Here is a 27,249-nt window from a genome sequence, read left to right as displayed (position 1 = left end):
TAGTGGCCCTGGCCCAGTATCTCAACAACTCCTCCCTTTGAGAACACTCAACAACCTTGGCTCTGAGTTTTCTCACTTGGGCTACTTATTTCTTTACAATAGGACTTTGCATAAGCACTTTGTGATAGCCCTGAAGAAAATGACTTATTAACTTTTGCAAAAGGGCCATCACACATGATACTGCACAGCATAATACCAGTAATATAAGCAATACAGGAAAGAGAAGTTTCAATAATAGGCTAAATAAACCACCAAGCCAAGATGACAAACCCCAGCCTGAAAACAAGGTTTGCAACCAATCGTTCTCTGGGGCAGTATAGGCAACCTCTGCTCCGGCTCAGGCATGGGCCTCAGCCTGTACCACCTTTTCATAGATCTCATAACTGCTATCATTTACATATACACAACATCGGGGCCCGACGAGGGCACAAACCCCTCCTTGGGATGCCAAGAGATAGTCCAAAGCCAGCCTGTTTTGGAGGGAAAACGTCCTGAGCTGCTGTACCTCTTTATTTAATGTTTTTACTGCTGACCCTAAATCACTAACCGAGTCCTCTAACTCTAAGGCCACCTTCTCAAGTACCATCTGCAGCCTTATAGTATAGCGGCCTATGCATGCCATGGCTGGGCCGGAAACGAGTGGCGCTATTCCCAGTACAGAGCACTCTACAAGCTTCTCGGTTGTGAGGGGATTCTTCATATTGCCCTCCAATGCTGTAGTCAGTCACCGCAGAGTCTTTTCTCGTGACTCAACAGAGGTGTCTCGGGCATTTCTAATCTTTCCTTTGGGCAGTGTGGCAGTTATGGACAGATGAGGAACTCCATGAGCTATATAACAGCTACCTGTCCAGTTGGCTGGCAGCACCTTGTAAGCCTTTCGGCCACATACAAAATAGTGACCCTGTAGGGCCCAGTAAGGACTGTTTCTTAAGGGGATTCCTGGGATATTTAAGGCTGCTTTGGCTGCTTTTTTAAACAATTTATATGCCCCTAAGGGGACATCTTATTTTTTTGATTGGGTACAAGTGGGGGCGTTTCTAATTGTGCCGTTCAAATTACACTCGCCATAGGGACCACTACAAACCCACCATTGGCTTGCTACATTGGAGATATTAACTGGACGGCAAGTTATATTTCCAAACCTTTCTTTTGTGGTAAGAGTATTTGTAAGAGTTTCCCTAAAAGGGGAGGAACCATTACACCCACATTGCTGGCCTCCCCTGTTGGTCTTTATCCAATATCCATCAGCCCACTGTGTAATAACACAGGAGCTTTTTCCCACAGGACGCCCATAGTGATCAGATTGGTTTTGGGTAAAACATAACACTCCCTCAGTGAGTACTGCAACTGAATACTCCTGGTCCTGATAGGTGGCCTGCTGTAAAGAGGTCTTATTCCAGAATGGCGAGTCCGTTCTTTCCTGCTCTTTGGTGGCTAATTCTGCTAGCATGTCAAGGGGCATTCCCGTTTTGGGGGACAGTGGAGTTGGAGCACATACCCAACAATCAGTCTGGTTTGTTAAATTAGCAACATGGTGCGCAAGCGAAACAAAGGAGTTATGCTCCCGATATGCACAGTTTGGAAATACCAATACAGAGAATAACAATGTTACCCAATTAATTATCACCAGAGTCTTCCCAACCCAGGGTCTCCAGTACCTGGGTGGGCCCATTTTAGCATTAAGGTGCCCGCTATTTGTGTCTTTTAAACAGTAGCTTTAGCCCGAGATCGTCACTAGATGAGGAGTCAGCAGGTTGGACGGTCCACTGTTCTGCTGACGAGGGGGCGGGTACTGCCTTCAGACGAGAGTGATGGATCCAGTTCTTGTGTCCCTCTATCTTTGCCGCTGTATGGGAGATCAGCAGGACGGTATAGGGTCCTTTCCACTTTTCCTGGAGGGGCTCGTCTTTCCAGGTGCGAACAAGCACAGAGTCACCGGGCTGTAAGGAGTGGACGGGAGTGTCCAAGGGGAGAGGCTGGGAATCCTTGGTATACCTGTGAAGAGACAAGAGAATAGCAGACAGGGAACACATATACTGTGACAAAAAACCATCACCCAACTCCCATTCCCCTGACAGAACCGGGGTGCCATTCATAGGCCATGCCCTTCCAAACATAATTTCAAAGGGACTGAGATCTACCCTTTGGGAGAACACGGATACGGAGTAGGACGAGGGGCAAAGCATCAGGCCATCGCAGTGAGGCTTCTTGGCACACTTTTGAGAGATGCCGTTTAAGGGTCTGATTGGTATGCTCCACTACACCACTGGCTTGCGGTCTCCAGGGCGTATGGAGTTTCCAGGGGACCTGTAAGGCATGTGAGATGCTTTGAATGATTTTTGATGTGAAGTGTGTCCCATTGTCAAATTCCATCCATAGGGGGAGTCCAAAGCGAGGAATGATCTCCTTAACAAACTTGAAGGCCACTGTTCTGGCAGTGCAATTACGGCATGGGAAGGCTTCTGGCCATCCGCTGAACCGATCCACTATAACAAGGAGATATTTGAACCCTTGGGTCCGGGGAAACTCAGTAAAGTCTATTTGCCACACTTGTCCAGGGCCCGGAGTGGGTTCTAGGGCAGCTGGTGGCACAGGATGTCCCGGTCGGGGGTTATTCTTTTGGCAGACTAAGCAGTCCGCTTGTACCTGGGCAGACAGGGGTTGGAGTCCGGAAGTGATAAAGTATTTTCCCATTAGTTGGATAAGTGCTTCCCTGCCAGCATGAGTGGTTTGATGTAGTTTCTGCAGCACTGGCCGGATTAGGCCCTTTGGTAAGAGGACCTTCCCTTCTGGGGAATGGAGCCATCTCTCCTTTTCCCGGAGACCGAGTTTGTCAGTTAGCTGTCTCTCCTCCCCAGAGTACTGAGGGGTGGAAGCTCCCCTACTGATGGGATAAGGGCATGCATATGGGCGTTCTCAGTCTGAGGGGATGGCAGGGTGGCAGCATGCTTAGCCTCTCTATCTGCCCAGGCATTACCTCTGGCCACATCTTGATCCTCCCTTTGATGGGCTTTACAGTGTACCACCGCCTCTTCCAAGGGAAGTTGTACGGCTTCTAGGAGCAGGAGGATTTGGGGCCCGTACTTGACTGGGAAGCCTTGGGCTGTCAGCATTCCCCTTTGCTTCCATAGGTCAGCATGAGCATGCAGCACACCAAAAGCATATTTTGAATCAGTAAAAATGTTGACCCGCTTTCCTTTTGACAGTTCAAGTGCACGGGTCAGGGCTATTAGTTCGGCAAGCTGGGCAGAGGTCCCAGCAGGCAAACCTTCAGCTTCCACAGTGTCATGTCACAACAGCATAACCCTTCCTCCTTTGCCCATCTATTACAGTACTGCTACCATCAGTGTACCACTCATAATCTGCAATTGGGAGGGGTACATCCTTTAAATCCGGACGGCTGGAGTACTGGACATCTATGATCTCTAAATAGTCATGTTTCTGTTCCTCTGTTTCTGGCAAGAGAGTGGCTGGGTTAAGGGAGGGGCAAGGTTGTAGGGTGACTTCAGAGTTCTCTAACAGCTTAGCCTGGTACTGAGCAATCCGAGCCTGGGTGAGCCAAAGCCCTCCCTTTGCATCCAATAAGGCTCGGACCATATGGGGAGTATAGATTTGCATAACCCCTCCCAATGTTAGCTTCTCAGCTTCCTCAAGCACTAGGGCAGTAGCTGCGACCGACCGCCGACCGCCGGTAAACATGCAGGCCAAGCCTTTGCAACCTGATCCAATCCATGCTCCTAACAGCTGTGTGAGCACTCCTAGGGCCAATCCCCTTCGTTCATGTACATACAACTGAAGCGGCTTAGAGAGATCCGGCAGGCCCAGAGCCGGGGCTTCCATCAATTTTCTTTTCAGGATTTTAAATGCCCTGTCAGCCTCTGGGGTCCAATAGAAGGGGTCATGATCTGCTCCTTTTACACAGTCATACAGGGGTTTAGCCCACAGTCCAAACTCTGGGATCCATATCCTCCAAAAGCCTGCCATACCCAGAAATGCCCTGAGCCGCTTACGGTTACTTGGGGTAGGAACTTGGCATATAGCTTCCTTTCTTTCGCTTGAAAGCTGATGCTCCCCTTGCTGTATGTGAAACCCGAGGTACCATACCTCTGGGAGGGCAATTTTAGCCTTACTCCGTGCTACCCGATATCCCCAGAGTCCAATAAAATTCCGGAGGCTCACGGTGGCTTTAAGGCAGGGTGTTTGGCCCACAGTGGCAATTAACAAATTATCTACATACTGCAGAAGGAGGGCCTCCTCATTATCCCACTCCTCTAGGTCCCTGGCCAGAGCCTGGCCAAAGAGGTGGGGGAGTTTTTAAACCCCTGGGCCAACACTGTCCAGGAAAGTTGCTTTTTAACCCTTTTTCGGTCCTCCCACTCGAAGGAGAAGATCTCCTGTGACGGGGTGGCAACTGGGATGGTAAAGAAAGCATCTTTCAGATCAAGGACTGAAAAATGGGTATACTGTCCCCCTATAGAAGCCAATAAGGTATACGGGTTAGGGACAAGAGGGTGCAGAGCCTTAACTCGTTCATTGACTGCCCTTAGGTCCTGTACCAGCCGATACGGGCCATCAGGCTTCTGTACGGATAGAATGGGAGTGTTCCAGGCTGACTGACATTCCCGGAGAATACCATACATTTAGGAATCGATCTATAGTTTCCTGTAAACCTTCTCTGGCTTCCCTCTTGATTGGATACTGTTTTATTTGCACTGGGCCTTTCCCTGGTATGAGCTGAATAGTAATGGGGGTCTGGTGGGTGGCCTTTCCTGGAATCCCTGATGCCCACACGAGGGGGTACACCTGGTCTTCCCACGGGCTCCATTCTGGGGCTTGCATGGCTGAGGGCTCAACTGCAAGGGTCATGATCCATGCATTCTCAGGGGGTAAGGTAAGGGTTATTTCATCCTCAGTAAAATGCAGGGTGGCACCGAGGCGACAAAGTAGATCCTGTCCCAGCAGAGGTGTTGGACACTCAGGGAGGTATACCAGCTTGTGGGATATAGTCCTATTTCCCAAAGCGCATTCCGCTGGGGCGTACACTGGGCACTTAGTGTCCTTGCCTGTGGCTCCCACCACAGTAAGGGAATCTGCTACTGGCAACTGAAGAGGCTGATTTACGGCAGTTCGGGCCGCTCCAGAGTCCACTAAAAAATCTATTTCTGAGCTTCCCACCCGCATCTTTACTTGGGGTTCCGGGGGTAGGGTGGTCCGTCTCCCCTGACACCCCTATTCCTGCTCCGCCATCACCATCATAGGGGCACCCCCCTTTTCTTTTCTCTTTGGGCACTCATTTTTCCAGTGTCCCTCCTGTCGACACAGGGCACACTGGTTGCGACCCAGTCGTCTCTCCTGAGGGCCCGGACGGTCGCGTCCATGGCCCCTTCCACCCCGGCCACTTCTCTTAGTGCCGGCCTGTACCGCTGTTACCATCAATCTCACTTGCTTTCTCTCCTTCTCTGTCTCTCTCAGCCTATAAGCTCGGTTTGCAGTCTCTAAGATTTGTGTCATGGTCATGTCATGGTCATGCCCATTAAATCCTCCTGGTTCTCTGTATCATTTGTTAAACTATACATAAAGCTGCTTTATTCAGCATTGTTCTTCCATATCTGCCCTGTTTGGCCTTGCTTAGTTTCAGGCAGTCTGACTCTGCAGCATATTGTTGCAGATCCTCAGCATAACTGCTGTGTGTGCCTCCAGGCGGGGGGGCCAAGGACACTTGGGCCTAGTACGCAGAGCTGCTGCGAGTGCCTCCAGGCGGGAGGGGGGGCCAAGGACACTTGGGCCTAGTGTGAGGGGGCTTCATCAACACTTGTGGTCTTCCATCCCCTCGAGTTACCTAGTGGCCATGCCCCAGTGTCCCCAACACTCCTGTTGGTAGTAGCTTATCTAAAGTGATCACTCTCCTTACAATGTGTATGATAATCGAGGGGGACCATTTCCAGCACAAATCCAGGGTTTAACAAGAACGTCTGAGGAGGGGGGGAGGTAGGAAAAAACAAGGGGAAATAGGTTACCTTGCATAATGACTTAGCCACTCCCAGTCTCTATTCAAGCCTAAGTTAATTGTATCCAATTTGCAAATGAATTCCAATTCAACAGTCTCTTGCTGAAATCTGGTTTTGAAGTTTTTTTTTTGTAATATCGCAACTTTCATGTCTGTTTCATGTTCACCTGCACATCCACCAATGTGATATATGCCATCATGTGCCAGCAATGCCCCTCTGCCATGTACATTGGTCAAACTGGACAGTCTCTACGTAAAAGAATAAATGGACACAAATCAGATGTCAAGAATTATAACATTCATAAACCAGTCGGAGAACACTTCAATCTCTCTGGTCACGCGATTACAGACATGAAAGTTGTGATATTACAACAAAAAAACTTCAAAACCAGACTCCAGCGAGAGACTGTTGAATTGGAATTCATTTGCAAATTGGATACAATTAACGTAGTGTTACACTAGGGGCTTTATAAACTTCATGGGCCAGACCCTGAGCTGGTGTGGGTTGACACTGACTTCAGTAGAGCTGTGCCACTTTACACCAGGGGAGGTTCTGGCCTTATTTGCCACATGGGTCATGGCTAGGGTGACCAGATAGCAAGTGTGAAAAATTGGGACAGGGAGTAGGGGTAATAGGAGCCTACATAAGACAAAGCCCCAAATATTGGGACATCTGGTCACCTTAGTTATGGCTACAGTGCAGTCAGAGGCGTGACTGCAGTATGTGCAGATAAACCTGAGCTAGCCTGGATCTAGTCAACGCCAGTAACACAGAAGCTGCAGTAGCACAGGCAGCAGCATGGGCTAGCCACATAAGGACATACCAGAGCCCCGAGCTTAGACAACATCACTGCTATTGTTATTCACACTGGCTAGGGTATGGCTACATGGCTTGCAGTCACACCTCTGACTACAGCGCAGATAGACCCATACAAGAATTACCTTACCTTCCACTAAAATGCAGCTACCGCTAGGTGAAACAGGTACAGCAACAGTCTAGGGCAACAGCTGACAAACTGAAATTGCGGGAAAGACTTAGCACTTCACCAAGACGCTGATTTGTGCTCTTGTGAAGTTTTAAGTGGACCTGTGTTAGCTGTAACTCACCAAACCGCTCCACTAATGCACCATACCTCCCCCCCCCCGTAATGCACCAGAACACCAGCACCACCGGCTCATATGCCCACAACCCACCCCCACGCTGGGCTAATATTCATGGCTGCAAGAAGCACTGTGGGCTGTATAATGACCTCTATTTACATCCCCTCCAAAACATGTGCCCCAGAAACATTGCAGCTGCTGGTGCTGGGGTACTGGGTTAGTCCCACCCAGAGGGAAGAGTGCCCTCTACAGAGTTTCTTTGAGTCCAGAGTTTTTCAGCGGTACCCCAGGTAGCCCAGTTCCCCATATCCTGCATGCTGTGAGCAGGGCACAGCTCCCTGGCCAGCAGATAAGGCAGTCACAGTGGTCAGAAACTCATTAACACTCCAGCAAAGCACAGGCTGGTTTCCGGCTGGTGAGTTCCTGCCCCTGCTGTGTAATGGGAATAGCGTTGAAGAATGGCACCCACCTGTGCCTGAACCACTCAGCAGCCCACAGAGCTGGTTACTGTCACTTTCTGTGTTCTTATTCTTTGATCTTCTGACAGGAACCCCTTCCTGAGCGGTCTCGCAGCATCGACCCCCGGGATGCCTGGATGCTCTTTATGAAACAATCAAACAAAGGGGTGAACAGCAAGAAACAGGGCAAAGGCAAATCAAAAAAATTCAAGGTATGTATTCACATCCCCGGTGTGTCTGCACAACCCACCCCAGGAAGCCCTGGCTCAGACTCACTGCGCCCCATCTCACACAGATTTCCCAGGGCTGCCCATAAGACATCCCTGGCACAGGCCCACTGCGCCCCACCCTCCATAGAGCTCCTTAGCCTGGGCCCATTGCGCTCCTCCCCTCACAGAACTACTCAGCCTGGGCCCACTGCGCCCCTCCCCTCACAGAGATGCTCAGCCTGGGCCCATTGCGCTTCTCCCCTCACAGAGCTCCTCAGGCTGGGCCCACTGTGCCCCTTCCCTCACAGAACTACTCAGCCTGGGCCCACTGCGCCCCCTCCCCGCACAGAGATGCTCAGCTTGGGCCCACTGTGCCCCTACCCTCACAGAACTACTCAGCCTGGGCCCACTGCGCCCCCTCCCCGCACAGAGATGCTCAGCTTGGGCCCACTGTGCCCCTCCCCTCACAGAACTACTCAGCCTGGGCCCATTGTGCTTCTCCCCTCACAGAGCTCCTCAGGCTGGGCCCACTGTGCCCCTCCCCTCACAGAACTACTCAGCCTGGGCCCATTGTGCTTCTCCCCTCACAGAGCTCCTCAGGCTGGGCCCACTGTGCCCCTCCCCTCACAGAACTACTCAGCCTGGGCCCATTGTGCTTCTCCCCTCACAGAGCTCCTCAGGCTGGGCCCACTGTGCCCCTCCCCTCACAGAACTATTCAGCCTGGGCCCACTGCGCCCCCTCCCCACACAGAGATGCTCAGCTTGGGCCCACTGTGTCCCTCCCCTCACAGAACTACTCAGCCTGGGCCCACTGCGCCCCACCCCTCACAGAGATCCTCAGCCTGGGCCCACTGTGCCCCTCCCCTCACAGAACTACTCAGCCTGGGCCCACTGCGTCCCTCCCCTCACAGAGATGCTCAGCTTGGGCACACTGCACCCCACCCCCACATCGAGAGCCCTGGCCTGAGCCTACTGTGCCCCCACTCCAGAGAGCCTGGTCTGAGCCCATGGCATCCCTGGTGTAACAGCCCTACTCCTGAGCCCAAAACAGACCCAGAGGGTGGGGCTGAAAACAGTGACCAACCCAGCAGAGACGGCTAATCCTGCTGAGATTCCAGCACAGAGTTCAGAAGAGGCAGGTGTCCTTTCGGACAGAGGGAAGGGGAAGGGTGCCAGGATGTGGGTGACTAGGGGCTGGCACTGTGGGATGGAGCCATTCTTACTGGATCTACACTGGCTAGCTGTGCCCTAATTTAAAGACACATTGAACTGACCAGCTCTGTGCTCTGTCTGGGGTTCCAGTTTGGCCTGCCAGGCCCACCAGGTCCCCCAGGCCCTCAGGGGCCTCCCGGATCCCTGGTGACACCAGAAGAATTGCTGAAGGACTTCCGGCTGCTGTTGAAAGGTACAGTATGAAAGCCAGTGCTGAGTGCATCTCCACAGGCACTTCAGCTGGCCTGGGGAGGTGGGTGCCCCAGGCTCAGTGCCAGGTTTACAATGGTGCCAGTGGCTCCATGGAACTGGGCCCACGCTCAGAAGGGGCCCTGGCCTGCTCTGCTTGCACTGCGGCCCGAGACCCCATTTCTCCCCCTGCCCACCACTTGCTCCTCTCAGCCTGCCTGCTGGCTGGCTGAAAACTCCTCTACACCCCCTGGCCCCAACCCCCTGCTCCTCTCTGCCCCCTGGCAGGACCCCAGTGCACCTCTGGCTCCAAGCCTGTGTGGCCCCGCCTGTCTCCTTGGGGCTGAGCCACCTGGGACTGGTGTAGAATCCTGGCCAGCCTCAGCCTGGGGAGGGGGTAGAGAGGTAGGGGGGCTTGGCTGGGCCCCTCCAGGCAAGTGCATCTTGAGGGAGGCCTTGGCCTGGCTGATCGCACCACTCCTGAATGGACAGAGCAATTCCCGGCCCCAGGACCAACCCTGGCTGTGCAGCTGGCTCAGCTCACTGACGAGTGCAGCCACTGGGGAGTTGGCAGGGGGCTGGGGGTGGGAAGATGTGCTGGGCTGTGAGGGGGCGGGGAAGATGTGTGTGTTGGGGCAATAGGGAGTGGGGGTTCTGTGGGGGGTGCTTGGCAGTTGTGGTGGGGCTGTGGGCAGGGGAGTGCTGGGCAGGGGTGGTGTTGTGCAGGGCACTGTGAATTTCTGGGGGAGGTCTGGGGGGCATTGGGCATAGTGGGTCCGGGGGGGCTCTGGTCATAGGGAGTAGGGGTGGTGTTGGGCAGGGGGCTCTCTGGTGTGGCATGGGCCCGCTCCCCAAGGGGAAGGGGCATGCTGGCATCACAGGGCCACTTCGCGTCTGGCAACTACCGGTTTGTAAATAGTGCCCTCACACTGGGCTGGGTGGAGCGGGGTCGCCCCTGCCATGCCATGCCCCTGGCTAGTCCCTCAGTCTGGAGACTGACCTCCCCACGCCATGCTCCACTGCCTCAATGGGGGCCCACAAATATGTTTGGTACCAGGCCCACAAAAGTTTAATCCGGCCCTGCTCATGCTGCAGGGAGCGTGACACTGAAGGGACAAGAGCTCATGTCCTACCGGGGGGGGGGGGGGGAGGGCAAGGTCACCTTGTGAATCTGATCTCCCCTCCCTTGGGGTTGAGGTTAAGGAGAATAAGGGCTAGTCTACACTGGCAATGCTAAAGTCCTGCCGTGGCAGAACTTTTAACGTGGCTTGTGTAGTCACGGCAAAGCGCAGGGAGAGAGCTCTCCCAGCTCTCCCAGCACTCTAAAAAAACCCACCTCCATGAGAGGCGTAGCTACCAGCGCTGGGAGTGCAACTCCCAGTACTGGTGCACTGTCTACACTGGCAGCCTGGCTTTTCACACCCCTGGGCGAGGAAGTTGCAGTTCTGTAAAGTGCCGGTGTAGACAAGCCCTTAGTGGTTGCTGTCTAGTGCATGTGGGGAGTCGACACCTTGGTGGGTGCAGGGGCAGTAAGTTGGCATGCAGTGCTGCTTAGCTTGCCTGCCCAGATACAAGAACCAGGTAACCGGAGCAGGGGTGTATGTCTGGGGTGGTGTCTCACTCCCTCTTACACTGGTGCTCAGCCAGACTCAAACTCCAGCCCCAGGAGCAGCTTTACACTTTCAGCTTTTCACTCACACATCAGGACATGACTAACTACACATTTCAAATGTGGACTTTGTCTAATGTCACAAATAATAGTTGCTAACACACGTCTTGGTGATGAGGTACGTATTTGTCTCTGTGTGTGTGTGGATGTTAGGGAAGTGACTTAAGCCCCAATCCAACCCCCGTTGCAGTCTTTGGAGAGTCTCCCACTGACTGCAGTGGTAGGTGTGTGCTTGTGTGGTGAGATTTGTGTATGTCACAAACTCGTTCCCTGTTTATTGGCTCAACACTTAAGAATCAAACTCAGCAACAATAATTGGGAACCCCAGAGAACTAATATTCCTTTCCTGGCTTCATGACTGCAATGAAAACAAATGGGAGCATTCGCCAACAAACCTCACTGCTGCCTAAAATGACCAGGACAGAACATTTGCCTGGATCAAGCACATGAAGCAGGGATGATTGAGATTCAGTCTCACTGGATGATGCCAGCTTGCTGGGCTTTGACTAGAATTCACACCAGTGTCCATCCTGCTTCCATTGACATCAAGGGGCATTTTACCATTGGTTCCAATGGGAGCAGTCATTTTTCAGAACCCTTTGTAAATTGGTGACTCCTAAAACTGATTCTCTGGGGGGGGCGTTCTCTCAGAGGTGGTAAAGGAGCGGGAGAGGATGAGCCTGAAGGCCTGTGAAGGTTGCCAGGAAGGTGAGGAAGCGGAGGAGAGAGGAGAAGATGACATCTTGGCACTGGTTGCTGGTCCGTTGGCAAGGAGTAAGCCACAGCATCGAGTGGAGGCAGCCTTCCACTGCCGGATACGGAGAAACATTTCCATTGAACGGAGATCCCTGCAAGAGCTTCGGATCTATTACATAGTGAGTGGGGGAGGGAGTTTGTCATTCTGGACTGGCAAAAATGCAGATTCAGTAACACTGACATGTTTCCCGAATTTATGTTGGTTTCACCAAATTGTTTTGGTGAAAAAACAAAGTACAAAAATTGACATTTTTCTAAATGAAACGTTTCAAATTTTTGGCTCAAAACACCTTTTTGTTTCAAAAATTTCTTTAATTTTATTTAAAAAACCCAATAAAAATGTTTTAAAATAGTTGGAATCAAAATGAAACATTTCAATTTTGCCTAATGAAATATTTTGTTTGACCTGAAACAAATTTTTTTCTACTTTTTAATTTGCTGAAACATTTTATTTTTGGTTCAGCCTGAAATTGCGTCTTCTTTTTTTCCCCAATTTTTCAGAATTGCTAGTGAATTAAAAAAAATCCATTATTCTCACAGCTATATTCCCAGCATCTGATCTCTTTGAGGAAGATGAATATAACTTCAATCCAACCCCCATGGAAGTCTATGGGGAGATTCCCATTGACTTCAGTGAGCATTAGATCAGGTCCTAACCTCCCAAATGCTCCTTGCCATTTGTGCCATACTATAGGTGTGTGTGCCAGGGGTGGGGGAAGGGGGGTTACTTCCTTTTAGCCTCCTAGCCAATTGCAGGCCAATTAAAATCCCTAGATAAACTTTTATGTACCAATGGAGATAAGGCTGAGTATACATCAGTAATTTAGGATACAAAATTTTACAGGGATTTTATTTTTAGCCCCAAAATAAGCATTACAGACCAGGAAATTCAGAGTTAAGGTTAAACATACATGAAATCTAGATACAGTAGAACCTCAGAGTTATGAACACCTCGGGAATGGAGGTTGTTCGTAACTCTGAACAAAACATGATGGTTCTTTCAAAAGTTTACAACTGAACATTGACTTGATACAGCTTTGAAACTTTACTATGCAGAAGAAAAATGCTGCTTTTAACCATCTTAATTTAAATGAAACAAGCACAGAAACAGTTTCCTTACCTTGTCAAATCATTTTTTTAATCTTGTCAGATCTTTCTCTTTTTTTTTTCAGTAGTTTACATTTGACACAGCCCTGTACTGTATTTGCTTTTATTTTGGTCTTTCCTGCTGCCTGATTGTGTACGTCCGGTTCCAAATGAGCTGTGTGGTTGACCGGTCAATTCATAATTCTGGTGTTCGTAACTCTGATGTTCTACTGTATATTAAGACCTGTTAATGCAGTTAAGACACCCAGAACAACCTTAAAAACTCTGACTTATAATGATGCCATATACTACACTCACAGTTAAGAATTATGTGGTTTTTTCCCACGAGTTCTCCACATAGTGTCACCACAACGCAGAATTCCCTGCCCTGAAGAATTCCCTGCCCTGTCTGTATAGGTTGTGCTTTACAACGTATACAGACAAGACTAAAGGAGTCCTATTATCCCCATCTTCCAGGTGAGGAAAAGAGGCAAAGAGAGATTATGCAGCTTGCCCACAGCCACATAAGAAGTCTGTGGCAGAGCTAGGAATTGGACTCTGAGTAGGGTTGCCAACTTTCTAATTTCTGAAAACCGGACACTACAGCAGAAAAGCCGGAACCTCTACCCTCCACCTCTTCCCCCGCCCCTGCTCCGCCTCTTCCCCTGAGGCCCCCACCATCACTCACTACTGTCCCCAATTCCCCTTCCTTGATCCCTTCCCCCCGCGCCTCCCCCCGCAGCTGGACCCTCTCTACTCTGGACTGGAGCCTGCCTGTCCGCCCATGAGATGCAGATGGGAGACGGCCCCAGTTGAGTAAGGACTGGCGTGGGTTGATGACCCAGTGCCTCCTCCCTTGCCCCCCCCCCACCTGTGGTAACTGGACTTTTGGTGTCGTCAGTACCTGTGACCGGACACCGTACAGGTCCCCTTTCAACCAGACTTTCCGGTCAAAAACTGGACAGCTGGCAACCCTAACTCTGAGCCTTCTAAAGTCCTTCACCAGCCATCCTCCCTTTTTAACCTACTGATCAAAGTTTGCTTGCAGGTATTAGCTGATGAATAATTCTGAGTAACAAACACATTTGAAAACAAACATGGTCAGATGTCAGATAATCTGTGAACAACTAGAAAACAAGACAAATTTGTCAAATATGTTGTTAGCCCTGGTCTGTACTTAAAAATTTTATGGCATAACTGTGGCAGTAAGAGGCCTAATGTAGATACAGTTATATTCTGTGTGCTGTGATCACCCTCTGCTTGCACTACAGACACAGCCTATGTCTGTTTCCTGAGAGGACACTGCTAGCTTAGCGCCCATCTCCTAGTGCAATATGCAGAATTGGGATGGTGTCTTGCAGTGTGCACAGTCTTGCCTTTCTCTTTGTTACTAGCCTCAGAAAGAGGGGGTGTTCCATCGAGGCCTGGGGCTGAACCTGACCAGCGGCCAATACACAGCACCTGTCGCAGGGTACTACACCTTCACTGCCACCTTGCACATCGGTAAGCTTTCCTGCTGCCTGGCACCACAGCATGGCGATGCTGTTGAATCATGGAATCATAGAAGATTAAGGTTGGAAGAGACCTCAGGAGGTCATCCAGTCCAACCCCCTGCTCAAAGCAGGACCAACCCCAACTAAATCATCCCAGCCAGGGTTTTGTCATGCCAGGCCTTAAAAACCTCGTTGGAAGGAGATTCCACCACTTCCCTAGGTAATGCATTCCAGTGCTTCACCATCCTCCTAGTGAAATAGTTTTTCCTAATATCCACCTAGACCTCCCCCACTGCAACTTGAGACCATTGCTCCTTGTTCTGTCATCTGCCACCACTGAGAACAGCCTAGCTCCATCCTCTTTGGAACCCCCTTCAGGTAGTTGAAGGCTGCTATCAAATCCCCCCTCACTCTTCTCTTCTGAAGACTAAATAAGCCCAGTGTCCTCAGACTTGCCTCATAAAGCATGTCCCCTAATCATTTTTGTTGCCCTCCACTGGACTCTCTCCAATTTGTTCACATCCTTTCTGTAGTGGGGGCTACAAAACTGGACGCAATACTCCAGATGTGGCCTCACCAGTGCCCAATAGAGGAGAATAATCACTTCCCTCTATCTGCTGGCAATACTCCTACTAATGCAGCCCAATATGCCGTTAGCCTTCTTGGCAACAAGGGCACACTGTTGACTCATATCCAGTTTCTCGTCCACTGTAATCCTTAGGTCCTTTTCTGCAGCACTGCCACTTAGCCAGTCGGTCCCCAACCTGTAGTAGTGTCTGGGATTCTTCCGTCCTAAGTGCAGGACTCTGCACTTGTCCTTGTTGAATTTCATTCTTTTGGCCTAATCCTCCAATTTGTCTAGGTCACTCTGGACCTGTCCCTACCCTCCAGCTTATATACCTCTCCCAGCTTAGTGTCATCTGTGAACTTGCTGAGGGTGCAATCTATCCCATCATCCAGATAATTAATGAAGATGTTGAACAAAACTGGCCCCAGGACCAACCCCTGGGGCACTCCACTTGGTATCGGCTGCCAACTACACACAGAGCCATTGATCACTACCCGTCTATTCATCCAAACAATACTTTTTTAACTTGCTGGCAAGAATACTGTGGGAGACCATATCAAAAGCTTTGCTAAAGTCAAGGTATATCTCGTCCACCGCTTTCCCCATGTCCACAGAGCCAGTTATCTCATCATAGAAGGCGATCAGGTTGGTCAGGCATGACTTGCCCTTGGTGAATCCATGTTGACTGTTCCTGATCACCTTCCTCTCCTCCAAGTGCTTCAAAATGGTTTCCTTGAGGACCTGCTCCATGATTTTTCCAGGGACTGAGGTGAGGCTGACCAGTCTATAGTTCCTTGGATTCTCCTTCTTCCCCCTTTTAAAGATGGGCACTATATGTGCCTTTTTCCAATCATCCAGGACCTACCATGATTGCCACAAGTTTTCAAAGATAATGGCCAATGGCTCTTCAGTCACAGCAGCCAACTCCCTCAGCACCCTCGGATGCATTGCATCCAGCCCCATGGACTTGCGTATGTCCAGCTTTTCTAAATAGTCCTTACCCTGTTCTTTCACCACTGAGGGCTGCTCACCTCCTCCCCATACTGTGTTGCCCAGTGCAGCAGTCTGGGGGCTGACCTTGTCTGTGAAGACCAAGGCAAAAAAAGCATTGAGTACTTCAGCTTTTTCCACATCATCTGTCACTGCGTTGCCTCCCCCATTCAGTAAGAATCCCATACTTTCCCTGACCTTCTTGTTGCTATCATACCTGTAGAAACCCTTCTTGTTACTCCACATACCTTGCTGCAACTCCAATTGTGCTTTGGCCTTCCTGATTACACCCCTGCATGCTTGAGCAATATTCTTATACTCCAACCTAGTCATCCTCCAGGACTCTCTGGGACAGAAACCTAGCTGGCATAAGTAAGTGTACCTCCATTGAAGTTACTGTGCCAGATCCTCTGCTGGTGTAAATCAGCATAGTTCCATTGGAGTCAACATAGAGCGGGTGTGACTTGGTGTACTTCCACTGACAACCATACAGCTACACTAAATTACACCAGCTGGGGCCCAAAACCAGCTATTCGACCAGAGCATTCTGGCTGGCCAGCTGTGTGGGCAAGTCGGGCTTCCCTTGGGGGCTGAGGCCTAAGGCTGCCAGTTCTGAGAACATCTCGTCCCTGTCTCATTAGCTCTTCTGTGTTTATAGTTCATGGAGAACAACAGAAGAAAGGGCAACAGCGTGCGAGAGATCGCCTGCGGGTACTGATCTGCGTCCAGTCTCTGTGTCAACACAACATGTGAGTGTGCCTGGTAGAGGCATGCCCTCCCTGCTAGCACAGCCAGACAGTTTTTACATTTAAAAGAAGTTTTTCTCTATCTTAGTCCAGAAAGTGAGTGCACAAAAAGGAGGGGCCTACAGTGCATAGGGCACACAGATCATGGCACCACTGTGGCTGTTGGGAGCTGGTGGAGGATTCCCTATGTAGGGGAAATCCCAGTTTAGCCTGGAGCCTCTGTAGCTGCTTCCACACTATCCCCTTTCCTATCTCTCAGAGTAGGGGATCTGGCTGGGAGAGAGAGATCCTGTCTGGGGTATCCCTGCACTCTGGTGATTCCTAGCAGCCTGAACAGCCTCTGGGGGCCATTGGCAGCTGGGTTTAAACTAGAGCAGCCTTAAGGCTGATCTAACTTAAAACTAGCAACTGGCTTGTCACCTTTGTGTGTCCTTTATGCGCCCCAGTCCTGAACTGCACCAAGCACTGTTCTGGACTGGGGCTTGTAACTGGATCTAACAGTATCATCACAGCTATTACTTGTCAAAAAAATGTCAGTGGAACAGTTTCCCACCAAAAAAGTACAGTTTCATCAAAATCCACATGTTTCACAGAAATGTCAATTTCAATGACATGCTTGAAGCAAAAAAGTTGAAATGACTCTTCAATTTTCTTGGTTCATTTTGAGAGTGTCAAAATGGGGTTTATTATGAGTTTGATTCATTTTGTTTTGATTTTTAACGGATATCATATGTTCATTTACATATATTTAATATTTTAATATATAAATGTCAAAGCAAAGTGAATTAACATTCTCAAAATGAAATGTTTCAATAGTTATGAATGGAAATTGTTTTTGAAATTTTCATTCCACAGGACATTTTGAAATTTCAGCATTTTGTTCTATTTCGGAATGAATGTTTTTTTTTTTTTTTAAAATCAGAATTATCTGTGGAATGGAAATGCCAGTTTCAGCCAGCTCTAACCACAACCATGCTCTATGGGCCAAATTAATAGCGGAGTCTTTGGGCTTGTCTGCATGGGGACTGTTAGGAAGGTTAATCTGAATTAACTGTACTCCACCTCCCTGCGAGGCAGTAGCTATGTCAACAGGAGAATTCTCTCATTGACCTAGCACTGTATACACCAGGAGTTAGATTAGTTGAACTGGACTGCTCCGGGGATTTTTTCACACTCCCAAGTGACTTAATGTATGTCTGCACTGCCCATGTTACAGCACTTTATTGCCGGGGGAGCGCTCTCACAATGATAAAAACAAAACCACTCTGAACGAGCGGTGGTAGCTTTATTGCTGGGAGCACAGCTCCCGGTGATAAAGCGCTGTCTATACTGGTGCTTTTCAGCGCTAAAACTTTTGTTGCTCAGAGGTGTTTTTTCACACCCCTGAACAACAAACGTTTTAGCGCTGAAAGTGGCAGTGTAGACACAGCCTTAGTTATACTGACCTAAGTTCGTAGTGTAGACCAGGCTTTAGATTCACTCTTACTTACATGCATCTTACCAATGTGCAACTTCGACCACATCTGACTTTGGTTCCTGGATGCATAGTTTATAGTGGGCCCTATCTGTCTGGTAGTCAACATGGGAGTGATGAAGTATCATCACTATAGCTTTGTGACAAAGAGCAAAAATATTTCCACAGTGCACGCACTCTGTGTCTGGTACTGCTCACAAAACAGTGCCACAAACCAAGGAAAACCATAGTCCTGCAGAGTTGTGCCATTTAGTTATTTGGGAATGTTGTCAACCCCTCCTGGCTAATGTCAGCTGATCACAGAGCTGGTCCATGCATGGGACCAAATTAAATTCAATATGCTGGGCTCAGCTAGAACTCTGGGTTGTTTTCCAGAAAAAGTGCACCGCCCCAAATCTCACCTCCACAAGGTGCACTGTAAAGGAGGCCAATTTTAGCAAGGATTGTGCCAGAAGAGGCTTGTGCATCTGTCATTACCATCGGAGGCATATACATACAGAACCCATGCATCTAGCTGGGCTAGTAGTGTGCATGTGGGCTAAGATTTTCAAAGCTCCCTAGGGGATTTGAATGCCCAAATCCCATTAGGTTGGAAAAACCTCCTGCATTCTATATATATATATATATATATAGCTCCCCATGTTATTACACATGTATCCCAAGTGTCTTTGCCTGCATAACTCCTACTAAAATGGGATTTTAATTATATGTAACTTTGTTAGTTAGAAAATAGAATATTTACAGTGTTCTGGAGGGACACCCTCTCAGTCAGAAAGGTAGGTCAGGTGCCATGCCCCTTCCATCACTGGCCCCCTGCTGACACTGTCAGCATGAATGCTAACTTTAATGGCTGGCTTGTGCTGGTCACTAAGAAATCATAGATTAGGGTTGGAAGGGACCTCAGGAGGTCATCTAGTCCAACCCCCTGCTCAAAGCAGGACCAACCTCAACTAAATCAACCCAACTCATATGACTGGGAATTGGTCCTGGGAATTGGTCCTGCTTCGAGCAGGGGGTTGGACTAGATGACCTTCTGAGGTCCCTTCCAACCCTGATATTCTATGATTCTATGACTCATTTCATATGAGTGATCCCATTGCCATCAGATTGTAATGGCTTCCAGCCACAACCAGGGTGGGTAAGATGGCCATACATGGGGTCAGGAAGGAATTTTCCACCAGGTCAGATTAGCAGTGAGTTGAGGCTTTTTCACCTTCCTCTGCAGCGTGTGGCAGGTCACTGTCCATGATTATCTGGAGCTATCTCACAATCATTTCCCTGCCATTGCAGGGGCCGCGGGTGCTGGTGCACCTTGGGCCTGCCTAGTCTATTCCTGTGGCATATCTCAAGTCTCCTGTGGGCTGTAATACTTTTTTCTAATGTCTGTTGTTGGTTTGAGTCTGTGGATGCTGGGGGGAGGGAGGGGTGAAGGGGACCAGTAATATAGAGATCAGAGGGGGTAATCTGCTGGTCCCTTACGGCCATAACTCTGTGACCTTCTGTGAGCCAATGTCCTAGTTGGGAAAAGCACTCTATCCCTATAGGTGTGCTAGCTAGCCCCTTAGTTCACATAATAAATTGATGGATGGGATGAACCCTCCAGAACAGAGCTGAGATAAATATATCAGCATGGGGGCATGAGAAGGCCTACTGAGCCTCTGACCATGCTGCACCTACTCTGTGGCAAAAGGCTGTCAAGCGCCCAAGTCTGTTCTTGAGTACTACACTTGGTTTGGTTTTTAAAACAAAATTTAGAATGAAATGTAAATAATGACACAGAGGGTGATGAGCAACTTTGCAGAGAGGAGACAAGTTTGCCAGGTCATTGTGCAGTCCTCCCCATCTCTTTAATGTCTGGAACTGAGGATGCGGGAGGCAATCACTCTCTATTACTCTAGATAACTGGCTAGTAGGTGAATTCTGGTGGTACATGGATCGCGCAGGTCACCTCAGTGCTGATATTGCTGTTTCTTGTCTTCAGTTCTCTGGAGACAGTGGCTGGTTTGGACAGCAGTGAACTTTTCACCATCTCAGTCAGTGGAGTCCTGTACTTACAGGTAAACATGGGCAAACTAATGAGGCAAAGGGGTGTTCCTATGGGCAGACCCACCTTGTGCAGTATGCTATTGAGATGAGAATGCAGCATAACTGGGCAGCTAACTTTTCACAGTAACTCTACCCATGGAGGGCCAGGCAGCTTTGTACAGCCCGTGCTGAAGTCCATGCTATTTTCAGCATGCTAGCTAGCTCAAAGCGAGCAGGAGTATACCTACCCCATCTGTAATCACACCTCCGACTGCGTTGCAGACATGCCCTAATTGAGCACATCCATTCCCAAGTGCAGCAGAAAGCCACTGTGGTTTACAAGCTCTTCAATGCAGGTGGCCGTGTCCTTTTCTACAGAAAGCACCCTGTGTTGTGGGTGCTACTGGAACCAACCTGTGAAGATGACAGTCACATGCTTCTGCCAGCTGTGCTGGCTTTCCTCTGTGGCTGGGCAGGAAGCTCATTCCTCAGTCTGACTCTGCATCATTTTTCAAAACCAGCCTCTATAGTATTGGCATGATCAGCCTTCCATCTCTCTGGGGGCTGAGACCCAGAACCTCAAAGGTATCTGATTTAAACAGGATAAAGCACCTAAATATCTTTGAGGATGTAGACCTGAGTCCCTGCAGTGACCTGCCACAGTACAGCAGAGTTTGGTCTTTAGGGTGTCCTTGCCTACAGTTAGTGGCTTATATCCATAGAACCAGCCAACTATTCTGGTACTATATACCATAGGCCTGATTCCCCGCTGCCTGGCAGTTTGTGTAGTCATTACCACCTGTATAAAGTGCATGTAAAATGCTACTATTTTGATTGGGTAAATGCCTACATGAGGTGCAAGACAATGGGGAAGCCAGCTGCCTAAGGCACCTAAAGGGATAATGCACCATAGCACTGATAGACCAACTCCCACCATTGACAGACACCCATTACTAAAGGGTAGAGCTTTTGCACTGCACTGTTTTAGTGTTTCCTGATAGTGATACAGATCGGTCACATTCAGATGTTTGGTCTCAGCCCAAAGGGTTTGGTTTTGAAAAGGAGGGGATAGTTTAGCAAAACAGCAAAAGTAAGTTTCAACATTTCAGTGGGGCTACTCATCTGTTTGACAGCAGGCTTCAGTGCATGCTCAAGTGGGGCTGGAGAGTGTACAAAATACACAGGAGATGCAAAACAGCAGAGTCCTCATTATAACCTTAACTTTGGCATTTCCCACTTGGTAACATTCTGGTGGATAATTCAGAACCATCCTATTTTGGAGATTGGTTGAGCCCTGAACCAAACCAGCATGTGCTATTGGCTTGTAGCAGCCTGTCCTGGCTGCAGCGCTGTGCAGGATGAGCTTAGCAGCCCTGCCCACTCAGCCATGGCATTCTCTAGGGCAGGGCCTACTCTGTCTGTGGTGGGGGAATTCTTCTTCCTCTTCCAGGCTTTTTACAATGCCCTTGATGCAGCTAGTATGCTATATAGGGTATAAACACTGCACACTTAGTCCAGGCTCTGACACAGGTTTGAGCCCAAGCCCACACACAATCTGACCCAGGTTCTATGACCTTGCTAGAGGGTGGGTCAGCCCAAGTCCCACTGTGTCTCAGTCCTGTAATTTTGTACTATAGATACAGGTCATGCCCCAGACCCAAGTCAGAAGGTCTGCATCTGCAGTATGGCTGTTAGCATAGCTATGAGTCCAGCACTTGTAAACCCAGGTTTATAATAGTATGTGAACACTCAAGCATGAACTTGGAAACACTGAGGCCACCAGTCTGGGTCACCCTGGAGTTAGTGGCGCAGCGTGACCATACCCAGAGGAGCTGGAACAAGGGACATGTTCTGCTTTAAGTGTAAAACGTGACAACTTTAAGCAGTGTATCACAACCTACATAATTAGTTATTGTTCTATAGATCTGCTGTATTTACATGACACACTCTTCTATGTGCTGATTGTAGCAACCTGGGACTATTTTCACTGTCACTCTCATTTCTCCCTTTCAGGCTGGCCAGTATGCCTCAGTTTTTGTAGACAATGCCACTGGATCATCCCTCACTGTTCGAAGTGGCTCGGATTTCAGCGCTGTTCTTTTAGGGGTGTGAATGGTCTCAAACCACCTACCCCTACACGCTATAAGCTGAATTGGTCTCTTCGGCAAGAACCACCTTAATTCCCTCCCACCCAAGCACAGGGAGCAAAGCATAGTGAGGTCAGGAGCAGCAGTCTCTATAGATTCTGCTTGTGCTACAAAACCCAGCCACCAGACACCGTACTTTGCACAAGATCTCAAGCATCCAAAGATGATGGGAAGAAAATTGGAAGCATGAAAAAGGGAGGACTCACTAAATCCATCCCCCTTTAATTTAATCTATGGCCAGATTTTGAAGTTTATTTTACATGGACAAATTATAACATGGCTGACTTCTAAAGCCAGATCAACTTTTATAAAGGAACCCGTCCCCACCCCATCAAGCATGAATGCTTAGGAAAAGGTGATTTGAAGAAGCCTTCACCCATAGACTAGCTCTTTGGCAGTTTTTTTCTGTTCAGTTTTTGAGCAGGCCAAAGCCAGATTATGTATTCTTATAGCTTATCAGTTAGGGTTTGCTAGCAGCAGGCGCTGCTACTTGGAAGTTAATTTTCAATGCAGAGCAGTGTCCTGATAAGGCAGCAGACTAGTTAGAACGTGAATTGCTATCCAGTGATTTTCCACTTCCTAAGAACCGCGTACTCACACCACCACCCCATTCTCTGCCCATGGCAGAGAGCCCAGTCAATGGGTGGTGGAGATACGCACCGTTACGCCTGGCTTTGGTCCCGATAGGCAGTCTAACTCCGATTAACCCAGTGGGACTACATGCATAAATAAGGGCTGAAGGAATGGGCCCTAAATTAATAACAAAGGCAGAGAAAGAAAAAGATGCAGTCTCATTTCTTAGTACCATGTACTTAATTCCTGAGCTCCTGCCGAAACTTCAGTGAGATATCCTAGAAGTGCACTCAGCTCCACCTTCATGATAGCAGGACAAGGGGCTCAACTCTCTCTGAATTTTATTTTTGCTACCAAGAAAGCTTTTCCAGTCCTGCTGGAGGAACTGCTTTCACAGCAAACTGTTTCAGGAAACAAAGTTAACTCGGACTAGAGCATTTGCTGTGGGCAGCACTTTCACAAAATCTTTCAGAAAAAAGCTACATAAGCTGTCCTTTACATAAAATACTAGCGCTCTCTACAAACCAGCTCTTATAATTCACTGGTTAGAAAACTATAAGTACCTCTCTACTGCAAAAGAAGACCAGCAGCATGGCTGCAGCTGGCTCAGGTCTAAGGCTGTGGGGTTAAAATTGCAGTGAAGACACTGAGGTTCAGGCTGAGCCTCAACATCTATGCAGCAATTTTTAGCCCCACAGCCCAAGTCAAGTGACAAGGGCTCTGAGTCTCAGTGCTGCGGGTGTTTCATTGCAGTGTAGCCATACCCTAACAGTTGTCTTAGAAAAGCTTTACAAGTCTGTCATTTGGGGCCCTGGTAACATACGAAGTAGGACATAAGCCCCAAGTTCAAAAATTAGGTGCAGCCAGTTGAGCTTTTTATGGTATGTAGCAACTTACACACCAAATTCCTACAGTCTTTACTGTAGCTGAAGTCCCACTGAAGTCGCAAAGAATTCAAGCCTGAAAGGCCTTCTCTTTGCTAGGAAAACAAGTTGTGTTCTTACTACGTGGTAAAATCCTAGTGAACACAGACCATGTTGTAGCTTTCACACAAATCAGCAGACCAAGGCAAACGTCAGGGTTTCTCATGGCAGGTGAAGGTAAGATCAGAGGGACACTCCCAAAGTTTACTATTTCACACAAGTTAACTGCCTTGTCTTCATTAGGATTTTACTACAGTAGTTAACACAAGGGAAAAATACCGCTTTTCTTGTGATGAAGAGGCATCCAAAAAGGACAGCAGGTGTTTACTCTTAGGCATTGAACCTGCAAGGTGAGCAGTCCCCTGGGAAGTCTGTGGGAGTAGGGGACATGGTGCAACTTGCAGAGCCAATCTGCTAGCAAGCATGACAAACAGCTGAAGAACCAGAACAGTCCCTTAATTGCTTAAATCTACTTGTGTCCTTAAAATAAACCCAGCCTATTGCTATTTAGTGAAGGAAGAGAAAACTCAGCATGCCCTCTGAGGGGTAACACTGCACAGCAGCAGAATGTTCAAAATGGACTTCTGTTCAGGATGTCATCATAATGGGTTGCTATTCTTCACAGCAGAACACTAAAGCAAGTGTTGAAACATTAAATAAAAAGTGTAGACGAAGACAGCTAAACTGTCTTGGGTGTTCTCTCAGTAAGTTGCTCACCTAGGCCACCCTACTCTGGGAACGTCAGCAGGCCTCCCATCTTTGACTACAATAAAGCTAAGGTTAGCCTTGATCCTCCAAAAGCAGATTGCAATTTGTCTCCAAGCTACAGCTATTGCGAAACTCCTACTTTCCAGGTTAAAGAGCCCTGTATGGTTTTTTCTCTCCCTGCAGTATAGATAAATGTATGGTATAAAGCATTTTATGGAAATATTTATTGGATGATATTGTAATATGGAATATACTTCTGCAACTGGCTTGAGTTGTGCTAAGAGATGCCCCATCCACTCCTGTCTGATGGCAGTCACACTCCCAGCCGGCATTACATTACAGGCATCTCCCACCTGCCACAACCCCACTTATTTTGATAAGCTGAGACAAATGGGGGATGGGTAAAGGAGGAGTAGGAGCAGGCTCAGTTTTTGTTCTGAGGACTGTTACCAGTGATGTTATTTTTCCTCTCATTTGTGACTTTCTTCCCCCCCCCGACATTAATTTCAAAGCCCCTAAATAATTTCATCCTCTGCCTGTTCATGTCACTACACAATTACCAGAGGCAAGCCTAAACCTGCTCTTTAGTTTCTGACAGTAGATTTGTTAGCACCCAGGATTTCTCTTCCTTTCTTTGAAAGAGTAAATGGCTTTTGAGGAAGTGCCTCCACTGTTTTTGCTCTATTTCACACCAGACCTGGGCTTGACAAACATTTTGTACAAAGGCTGAATTTCAGAATTGTAGACCAGATGCATCCGTCAACCTTCTTCTTTATATTACATAACCATGCTTAATAACACAGATACCATTCTCAGCTAGTCTAAATACAATGAAGTCACTGCTCCAGAGTGGTAGACTAGCCCTTTGTGAATGGGTAAGTGGAAACTGATGCAATTTAATCCTTGCTTCTGCAGGTAGAGTAAAAGCTACTCAGAATCACCATTTTATAGAGGAATGGGTGAAAAGGGGAGCATGAGAATACGACTGTAGTTTTCAAACAGTTATTCAACAGCAGCAGCTACTTCATGGTTTTTATCCAGTTTTGATCTTGCCTTTGGCTGCAATTACTGTTAAAAGCCTCAAGACAATTGTTCTTTTCCCTACAGATTTTGTCCATTTCTATTTGGCAGTCTCCTCTCACTCCTCCCCTCACAGCTGTGTTTAACTGGCTCAAAATTACAATAATAAAAAGGCATGTTCTTGCAAATACAGTTCCAATACCTATGGTTAAGAATTGTGATTTGCTTAGACTTTCATTAGGCAGTTGAAACTGAATGATGAATTTCCACATGAAGCCCCAACTGTAATAGCAGGAAATGCAATCTGTCCTGTACAGAAATTCATTTATAAAATATGACAAACAAAAAAATGAACTAAAACAATTAGAAAAAGAAGTTTATTTACAATGAAGAGCATCCAGGGAGGAGACCCATGCCCCCTCCCCCCCAGATTCGCGCTCTCTCTCTCTCTCTCACACACTCACACAAACTTTGCTGTTGCATTTAAATCCATCACATGCAGCTCGGGACTGCATCCCTGCATGTTTTTCTTCAGTGCTCGATCCGGACCACCACTACAGTGACATTATCCGCAGAACCTCGCTGCACTGCTTTGTTGGCCAGCCTGTTACAGGCTGCTTCATATCGAGCATCAGCTGATAATTTCCCTTCTCGTGTTTGGATATTCTTGTCCTGTTGAAACAGGAAGTTGACCATACTACTCACACAAACCTGTTCTGCTGAGCATAAACATTTCACACTGCTCTGCATTCATGTGGACTACAGTTTTATGCTGCATAATCCAATCACAACTTCACGTGGGCAACACTAAACAGCCTCCTGTTCTTCAGGATTCTGTTTCTTCCAGCTCTAGGAAAAAGCCCAGATTGCTCATACATGGAATTTAATAACGTGCAAGGAAAGCTCTCTCATACTGGCTAAGGAGCAACTCTCCTTCATACTGGGGCTGGGAGACAATAAAATGGTGATGGTCCCATGAAGCACAGATGGGTTAAACAGGACAAATAATGGCAATAAGCAATCATTTGAGAATGGGGAAATCCTACAGTATTTTAGAATAGCTCTCATCAATAACCTGCCAGAGCACACTGGCTCCACCTAAAAGTGTATTTCTCTTCTATGCTGTCCTCTTCCCAGCATGCTAGTATTTCACACCTTCTGCACTGATGAAACTGCACATGCAAGTCCACCCTAGAGCTGCCTTCTCCTCACCTCCAGGCAGGACATGATGAAGTTCACAGCTTCTTCTGGTGAGAAGACCTTGAAGAGGCCATCACAGGCCAGCATAATGAACCTGAAAGAGAATCAACGCTAGGCAATACGTAGGGTCCTATCAAATTTGTGACCATGAAATCTGGTCCCCCCCCCGTGAAATATGGTTTTTTGTGTGCTTTTACCCTACACTATACAGATTTCACAGGGGAGACCAGTTTTTCTCATATTAGGGGTCCTGACCCAAAAGGGAGTTGCCAGGGGCCCCCGCGATATTGCCATCCTCACTTCTGCGTTGCCTTCAGAGCTGGGCGCCCCCCCAGCAGCAGTGCAGAAGTAAGGGTGGCAATACCATGCCATGACACCCTTACTTCTGCGTTACTACCTTCAGAGCTGGGTGGTCGAAGAGTGGCGGAGGCTGACAGAGGGTCCAGCTTTGCAGGCAGCAGTGCAGAAGTAAGGGTGGAAATACCATACCGTGCCATCCTTACTTCTGCCCTGCTGCTGGTGGTGGTGCTGCCTTCAGAGCTGGGCTCCCAGCCAGCAGCCACCACTCTCCAGCTACACAGCTCTGAAGACAGCGCTGCCGCCAGCAGCAGCGCAGAAGTAAGGGTAGCAGTACTGCAACCCCCCACTACGACTCCTTTTTGGGTCAGGACTCCTACAATTATAATACCATGAAA

General features: G+C 48.4%; 2 protein-coding genes across 8 annotated transcripts in view; one reads left to right on the top strand and one right to left on the bottom strand.

The window, feature by feature from the left end:
• ERFE (erythroferrone) overlaps positions 1-27,249 on the top strand; it is a 52,306-nt gene that overhangs the window by 7,232 nt on the left and 17,825 nt on the right. Inside the window, exons 2-8 of one of the 3 annotated variants that reach the window (XM_048863168.2) lie at positions 7,656-7,778; positions 9,078-9,180; positions 11,497-11,720; positions 14,082-14,190; positions 16,397-16,487; positions 19,940-20,015; positions 21,997-25,546. In XM_048863168.2, coding sequence (XP_048719125.2) covers positions 7,656-7,778; positions 9,078-9,180; positions 11,497-11,720; positions 14,082-14,190; positions 16,397-16,487; positions 19,940-20,015; positions 21,997-22,095 — 825 coding nt within the window. In that variant the 3' untranslated portion in view covers positions 22,096-25,546. Of the gene's footprint in view, positions 1-7,655; positions 7,779-9,077; positions 9,181-11,496; positions 11,721-14,081; positions 14,191-16,396; positions 16,488-19,939; positions 20,016-21,996; positions 25,547-27,249 lie in introns of those variants that run through there. The other 2 variants (XM_048863169.2, XM_075132332.1) reach the window with 2 other exon arrangements.
• The window catches only part of ILKAP (ILK associated serine/threonine phosphatase), a 63,002-nt gene continuing 61,470 nt past the window's right edge, over positions 25,718-27,249 (bottom strand). For all 5 annotated transcript variants that reach the window (XM_048863163.2, XM_048863158.2, XM_048863161.2 and 2 more), the window contains 2 exons: positions 26,567-26,648; positions 25,718-26,026 (listed from right to left, as the gene is read on the bottom strand). In XM_048863163.2, the coding sequence (XP_048719120.2) occupies positions 25,886-26,026; positions 26,567-26,648 (223 nt within the window). In that variant the 3' untranslated portion in view covers positions 25,718-25,885. The remainder of the gene's footprint in view (positions 26,027-26,566; positions 26,649-27,249) is intronic.

The sequence above is a fragment of the Caretta caretta genome, chromosome 9 (genome assembly GCF_965140235.1).
Source record: "Caretta caretta isolate rCarCar2 chromosome 9, rCarCar1.hap1, whole genome shotgun sequence".
In the NCBI taxonomy this organism is placed as follows: domain Eukaryota; kingdom Metazoa; phylum Chordata; order Testudines; family Cheloniidae; genus Caretta; species Caretta caretta.
The sequence above is the reverse complement of the archived record's forward strand: the minus strand, read 5'-3'. Positions and strand labels throughout refer to the sequence as shown.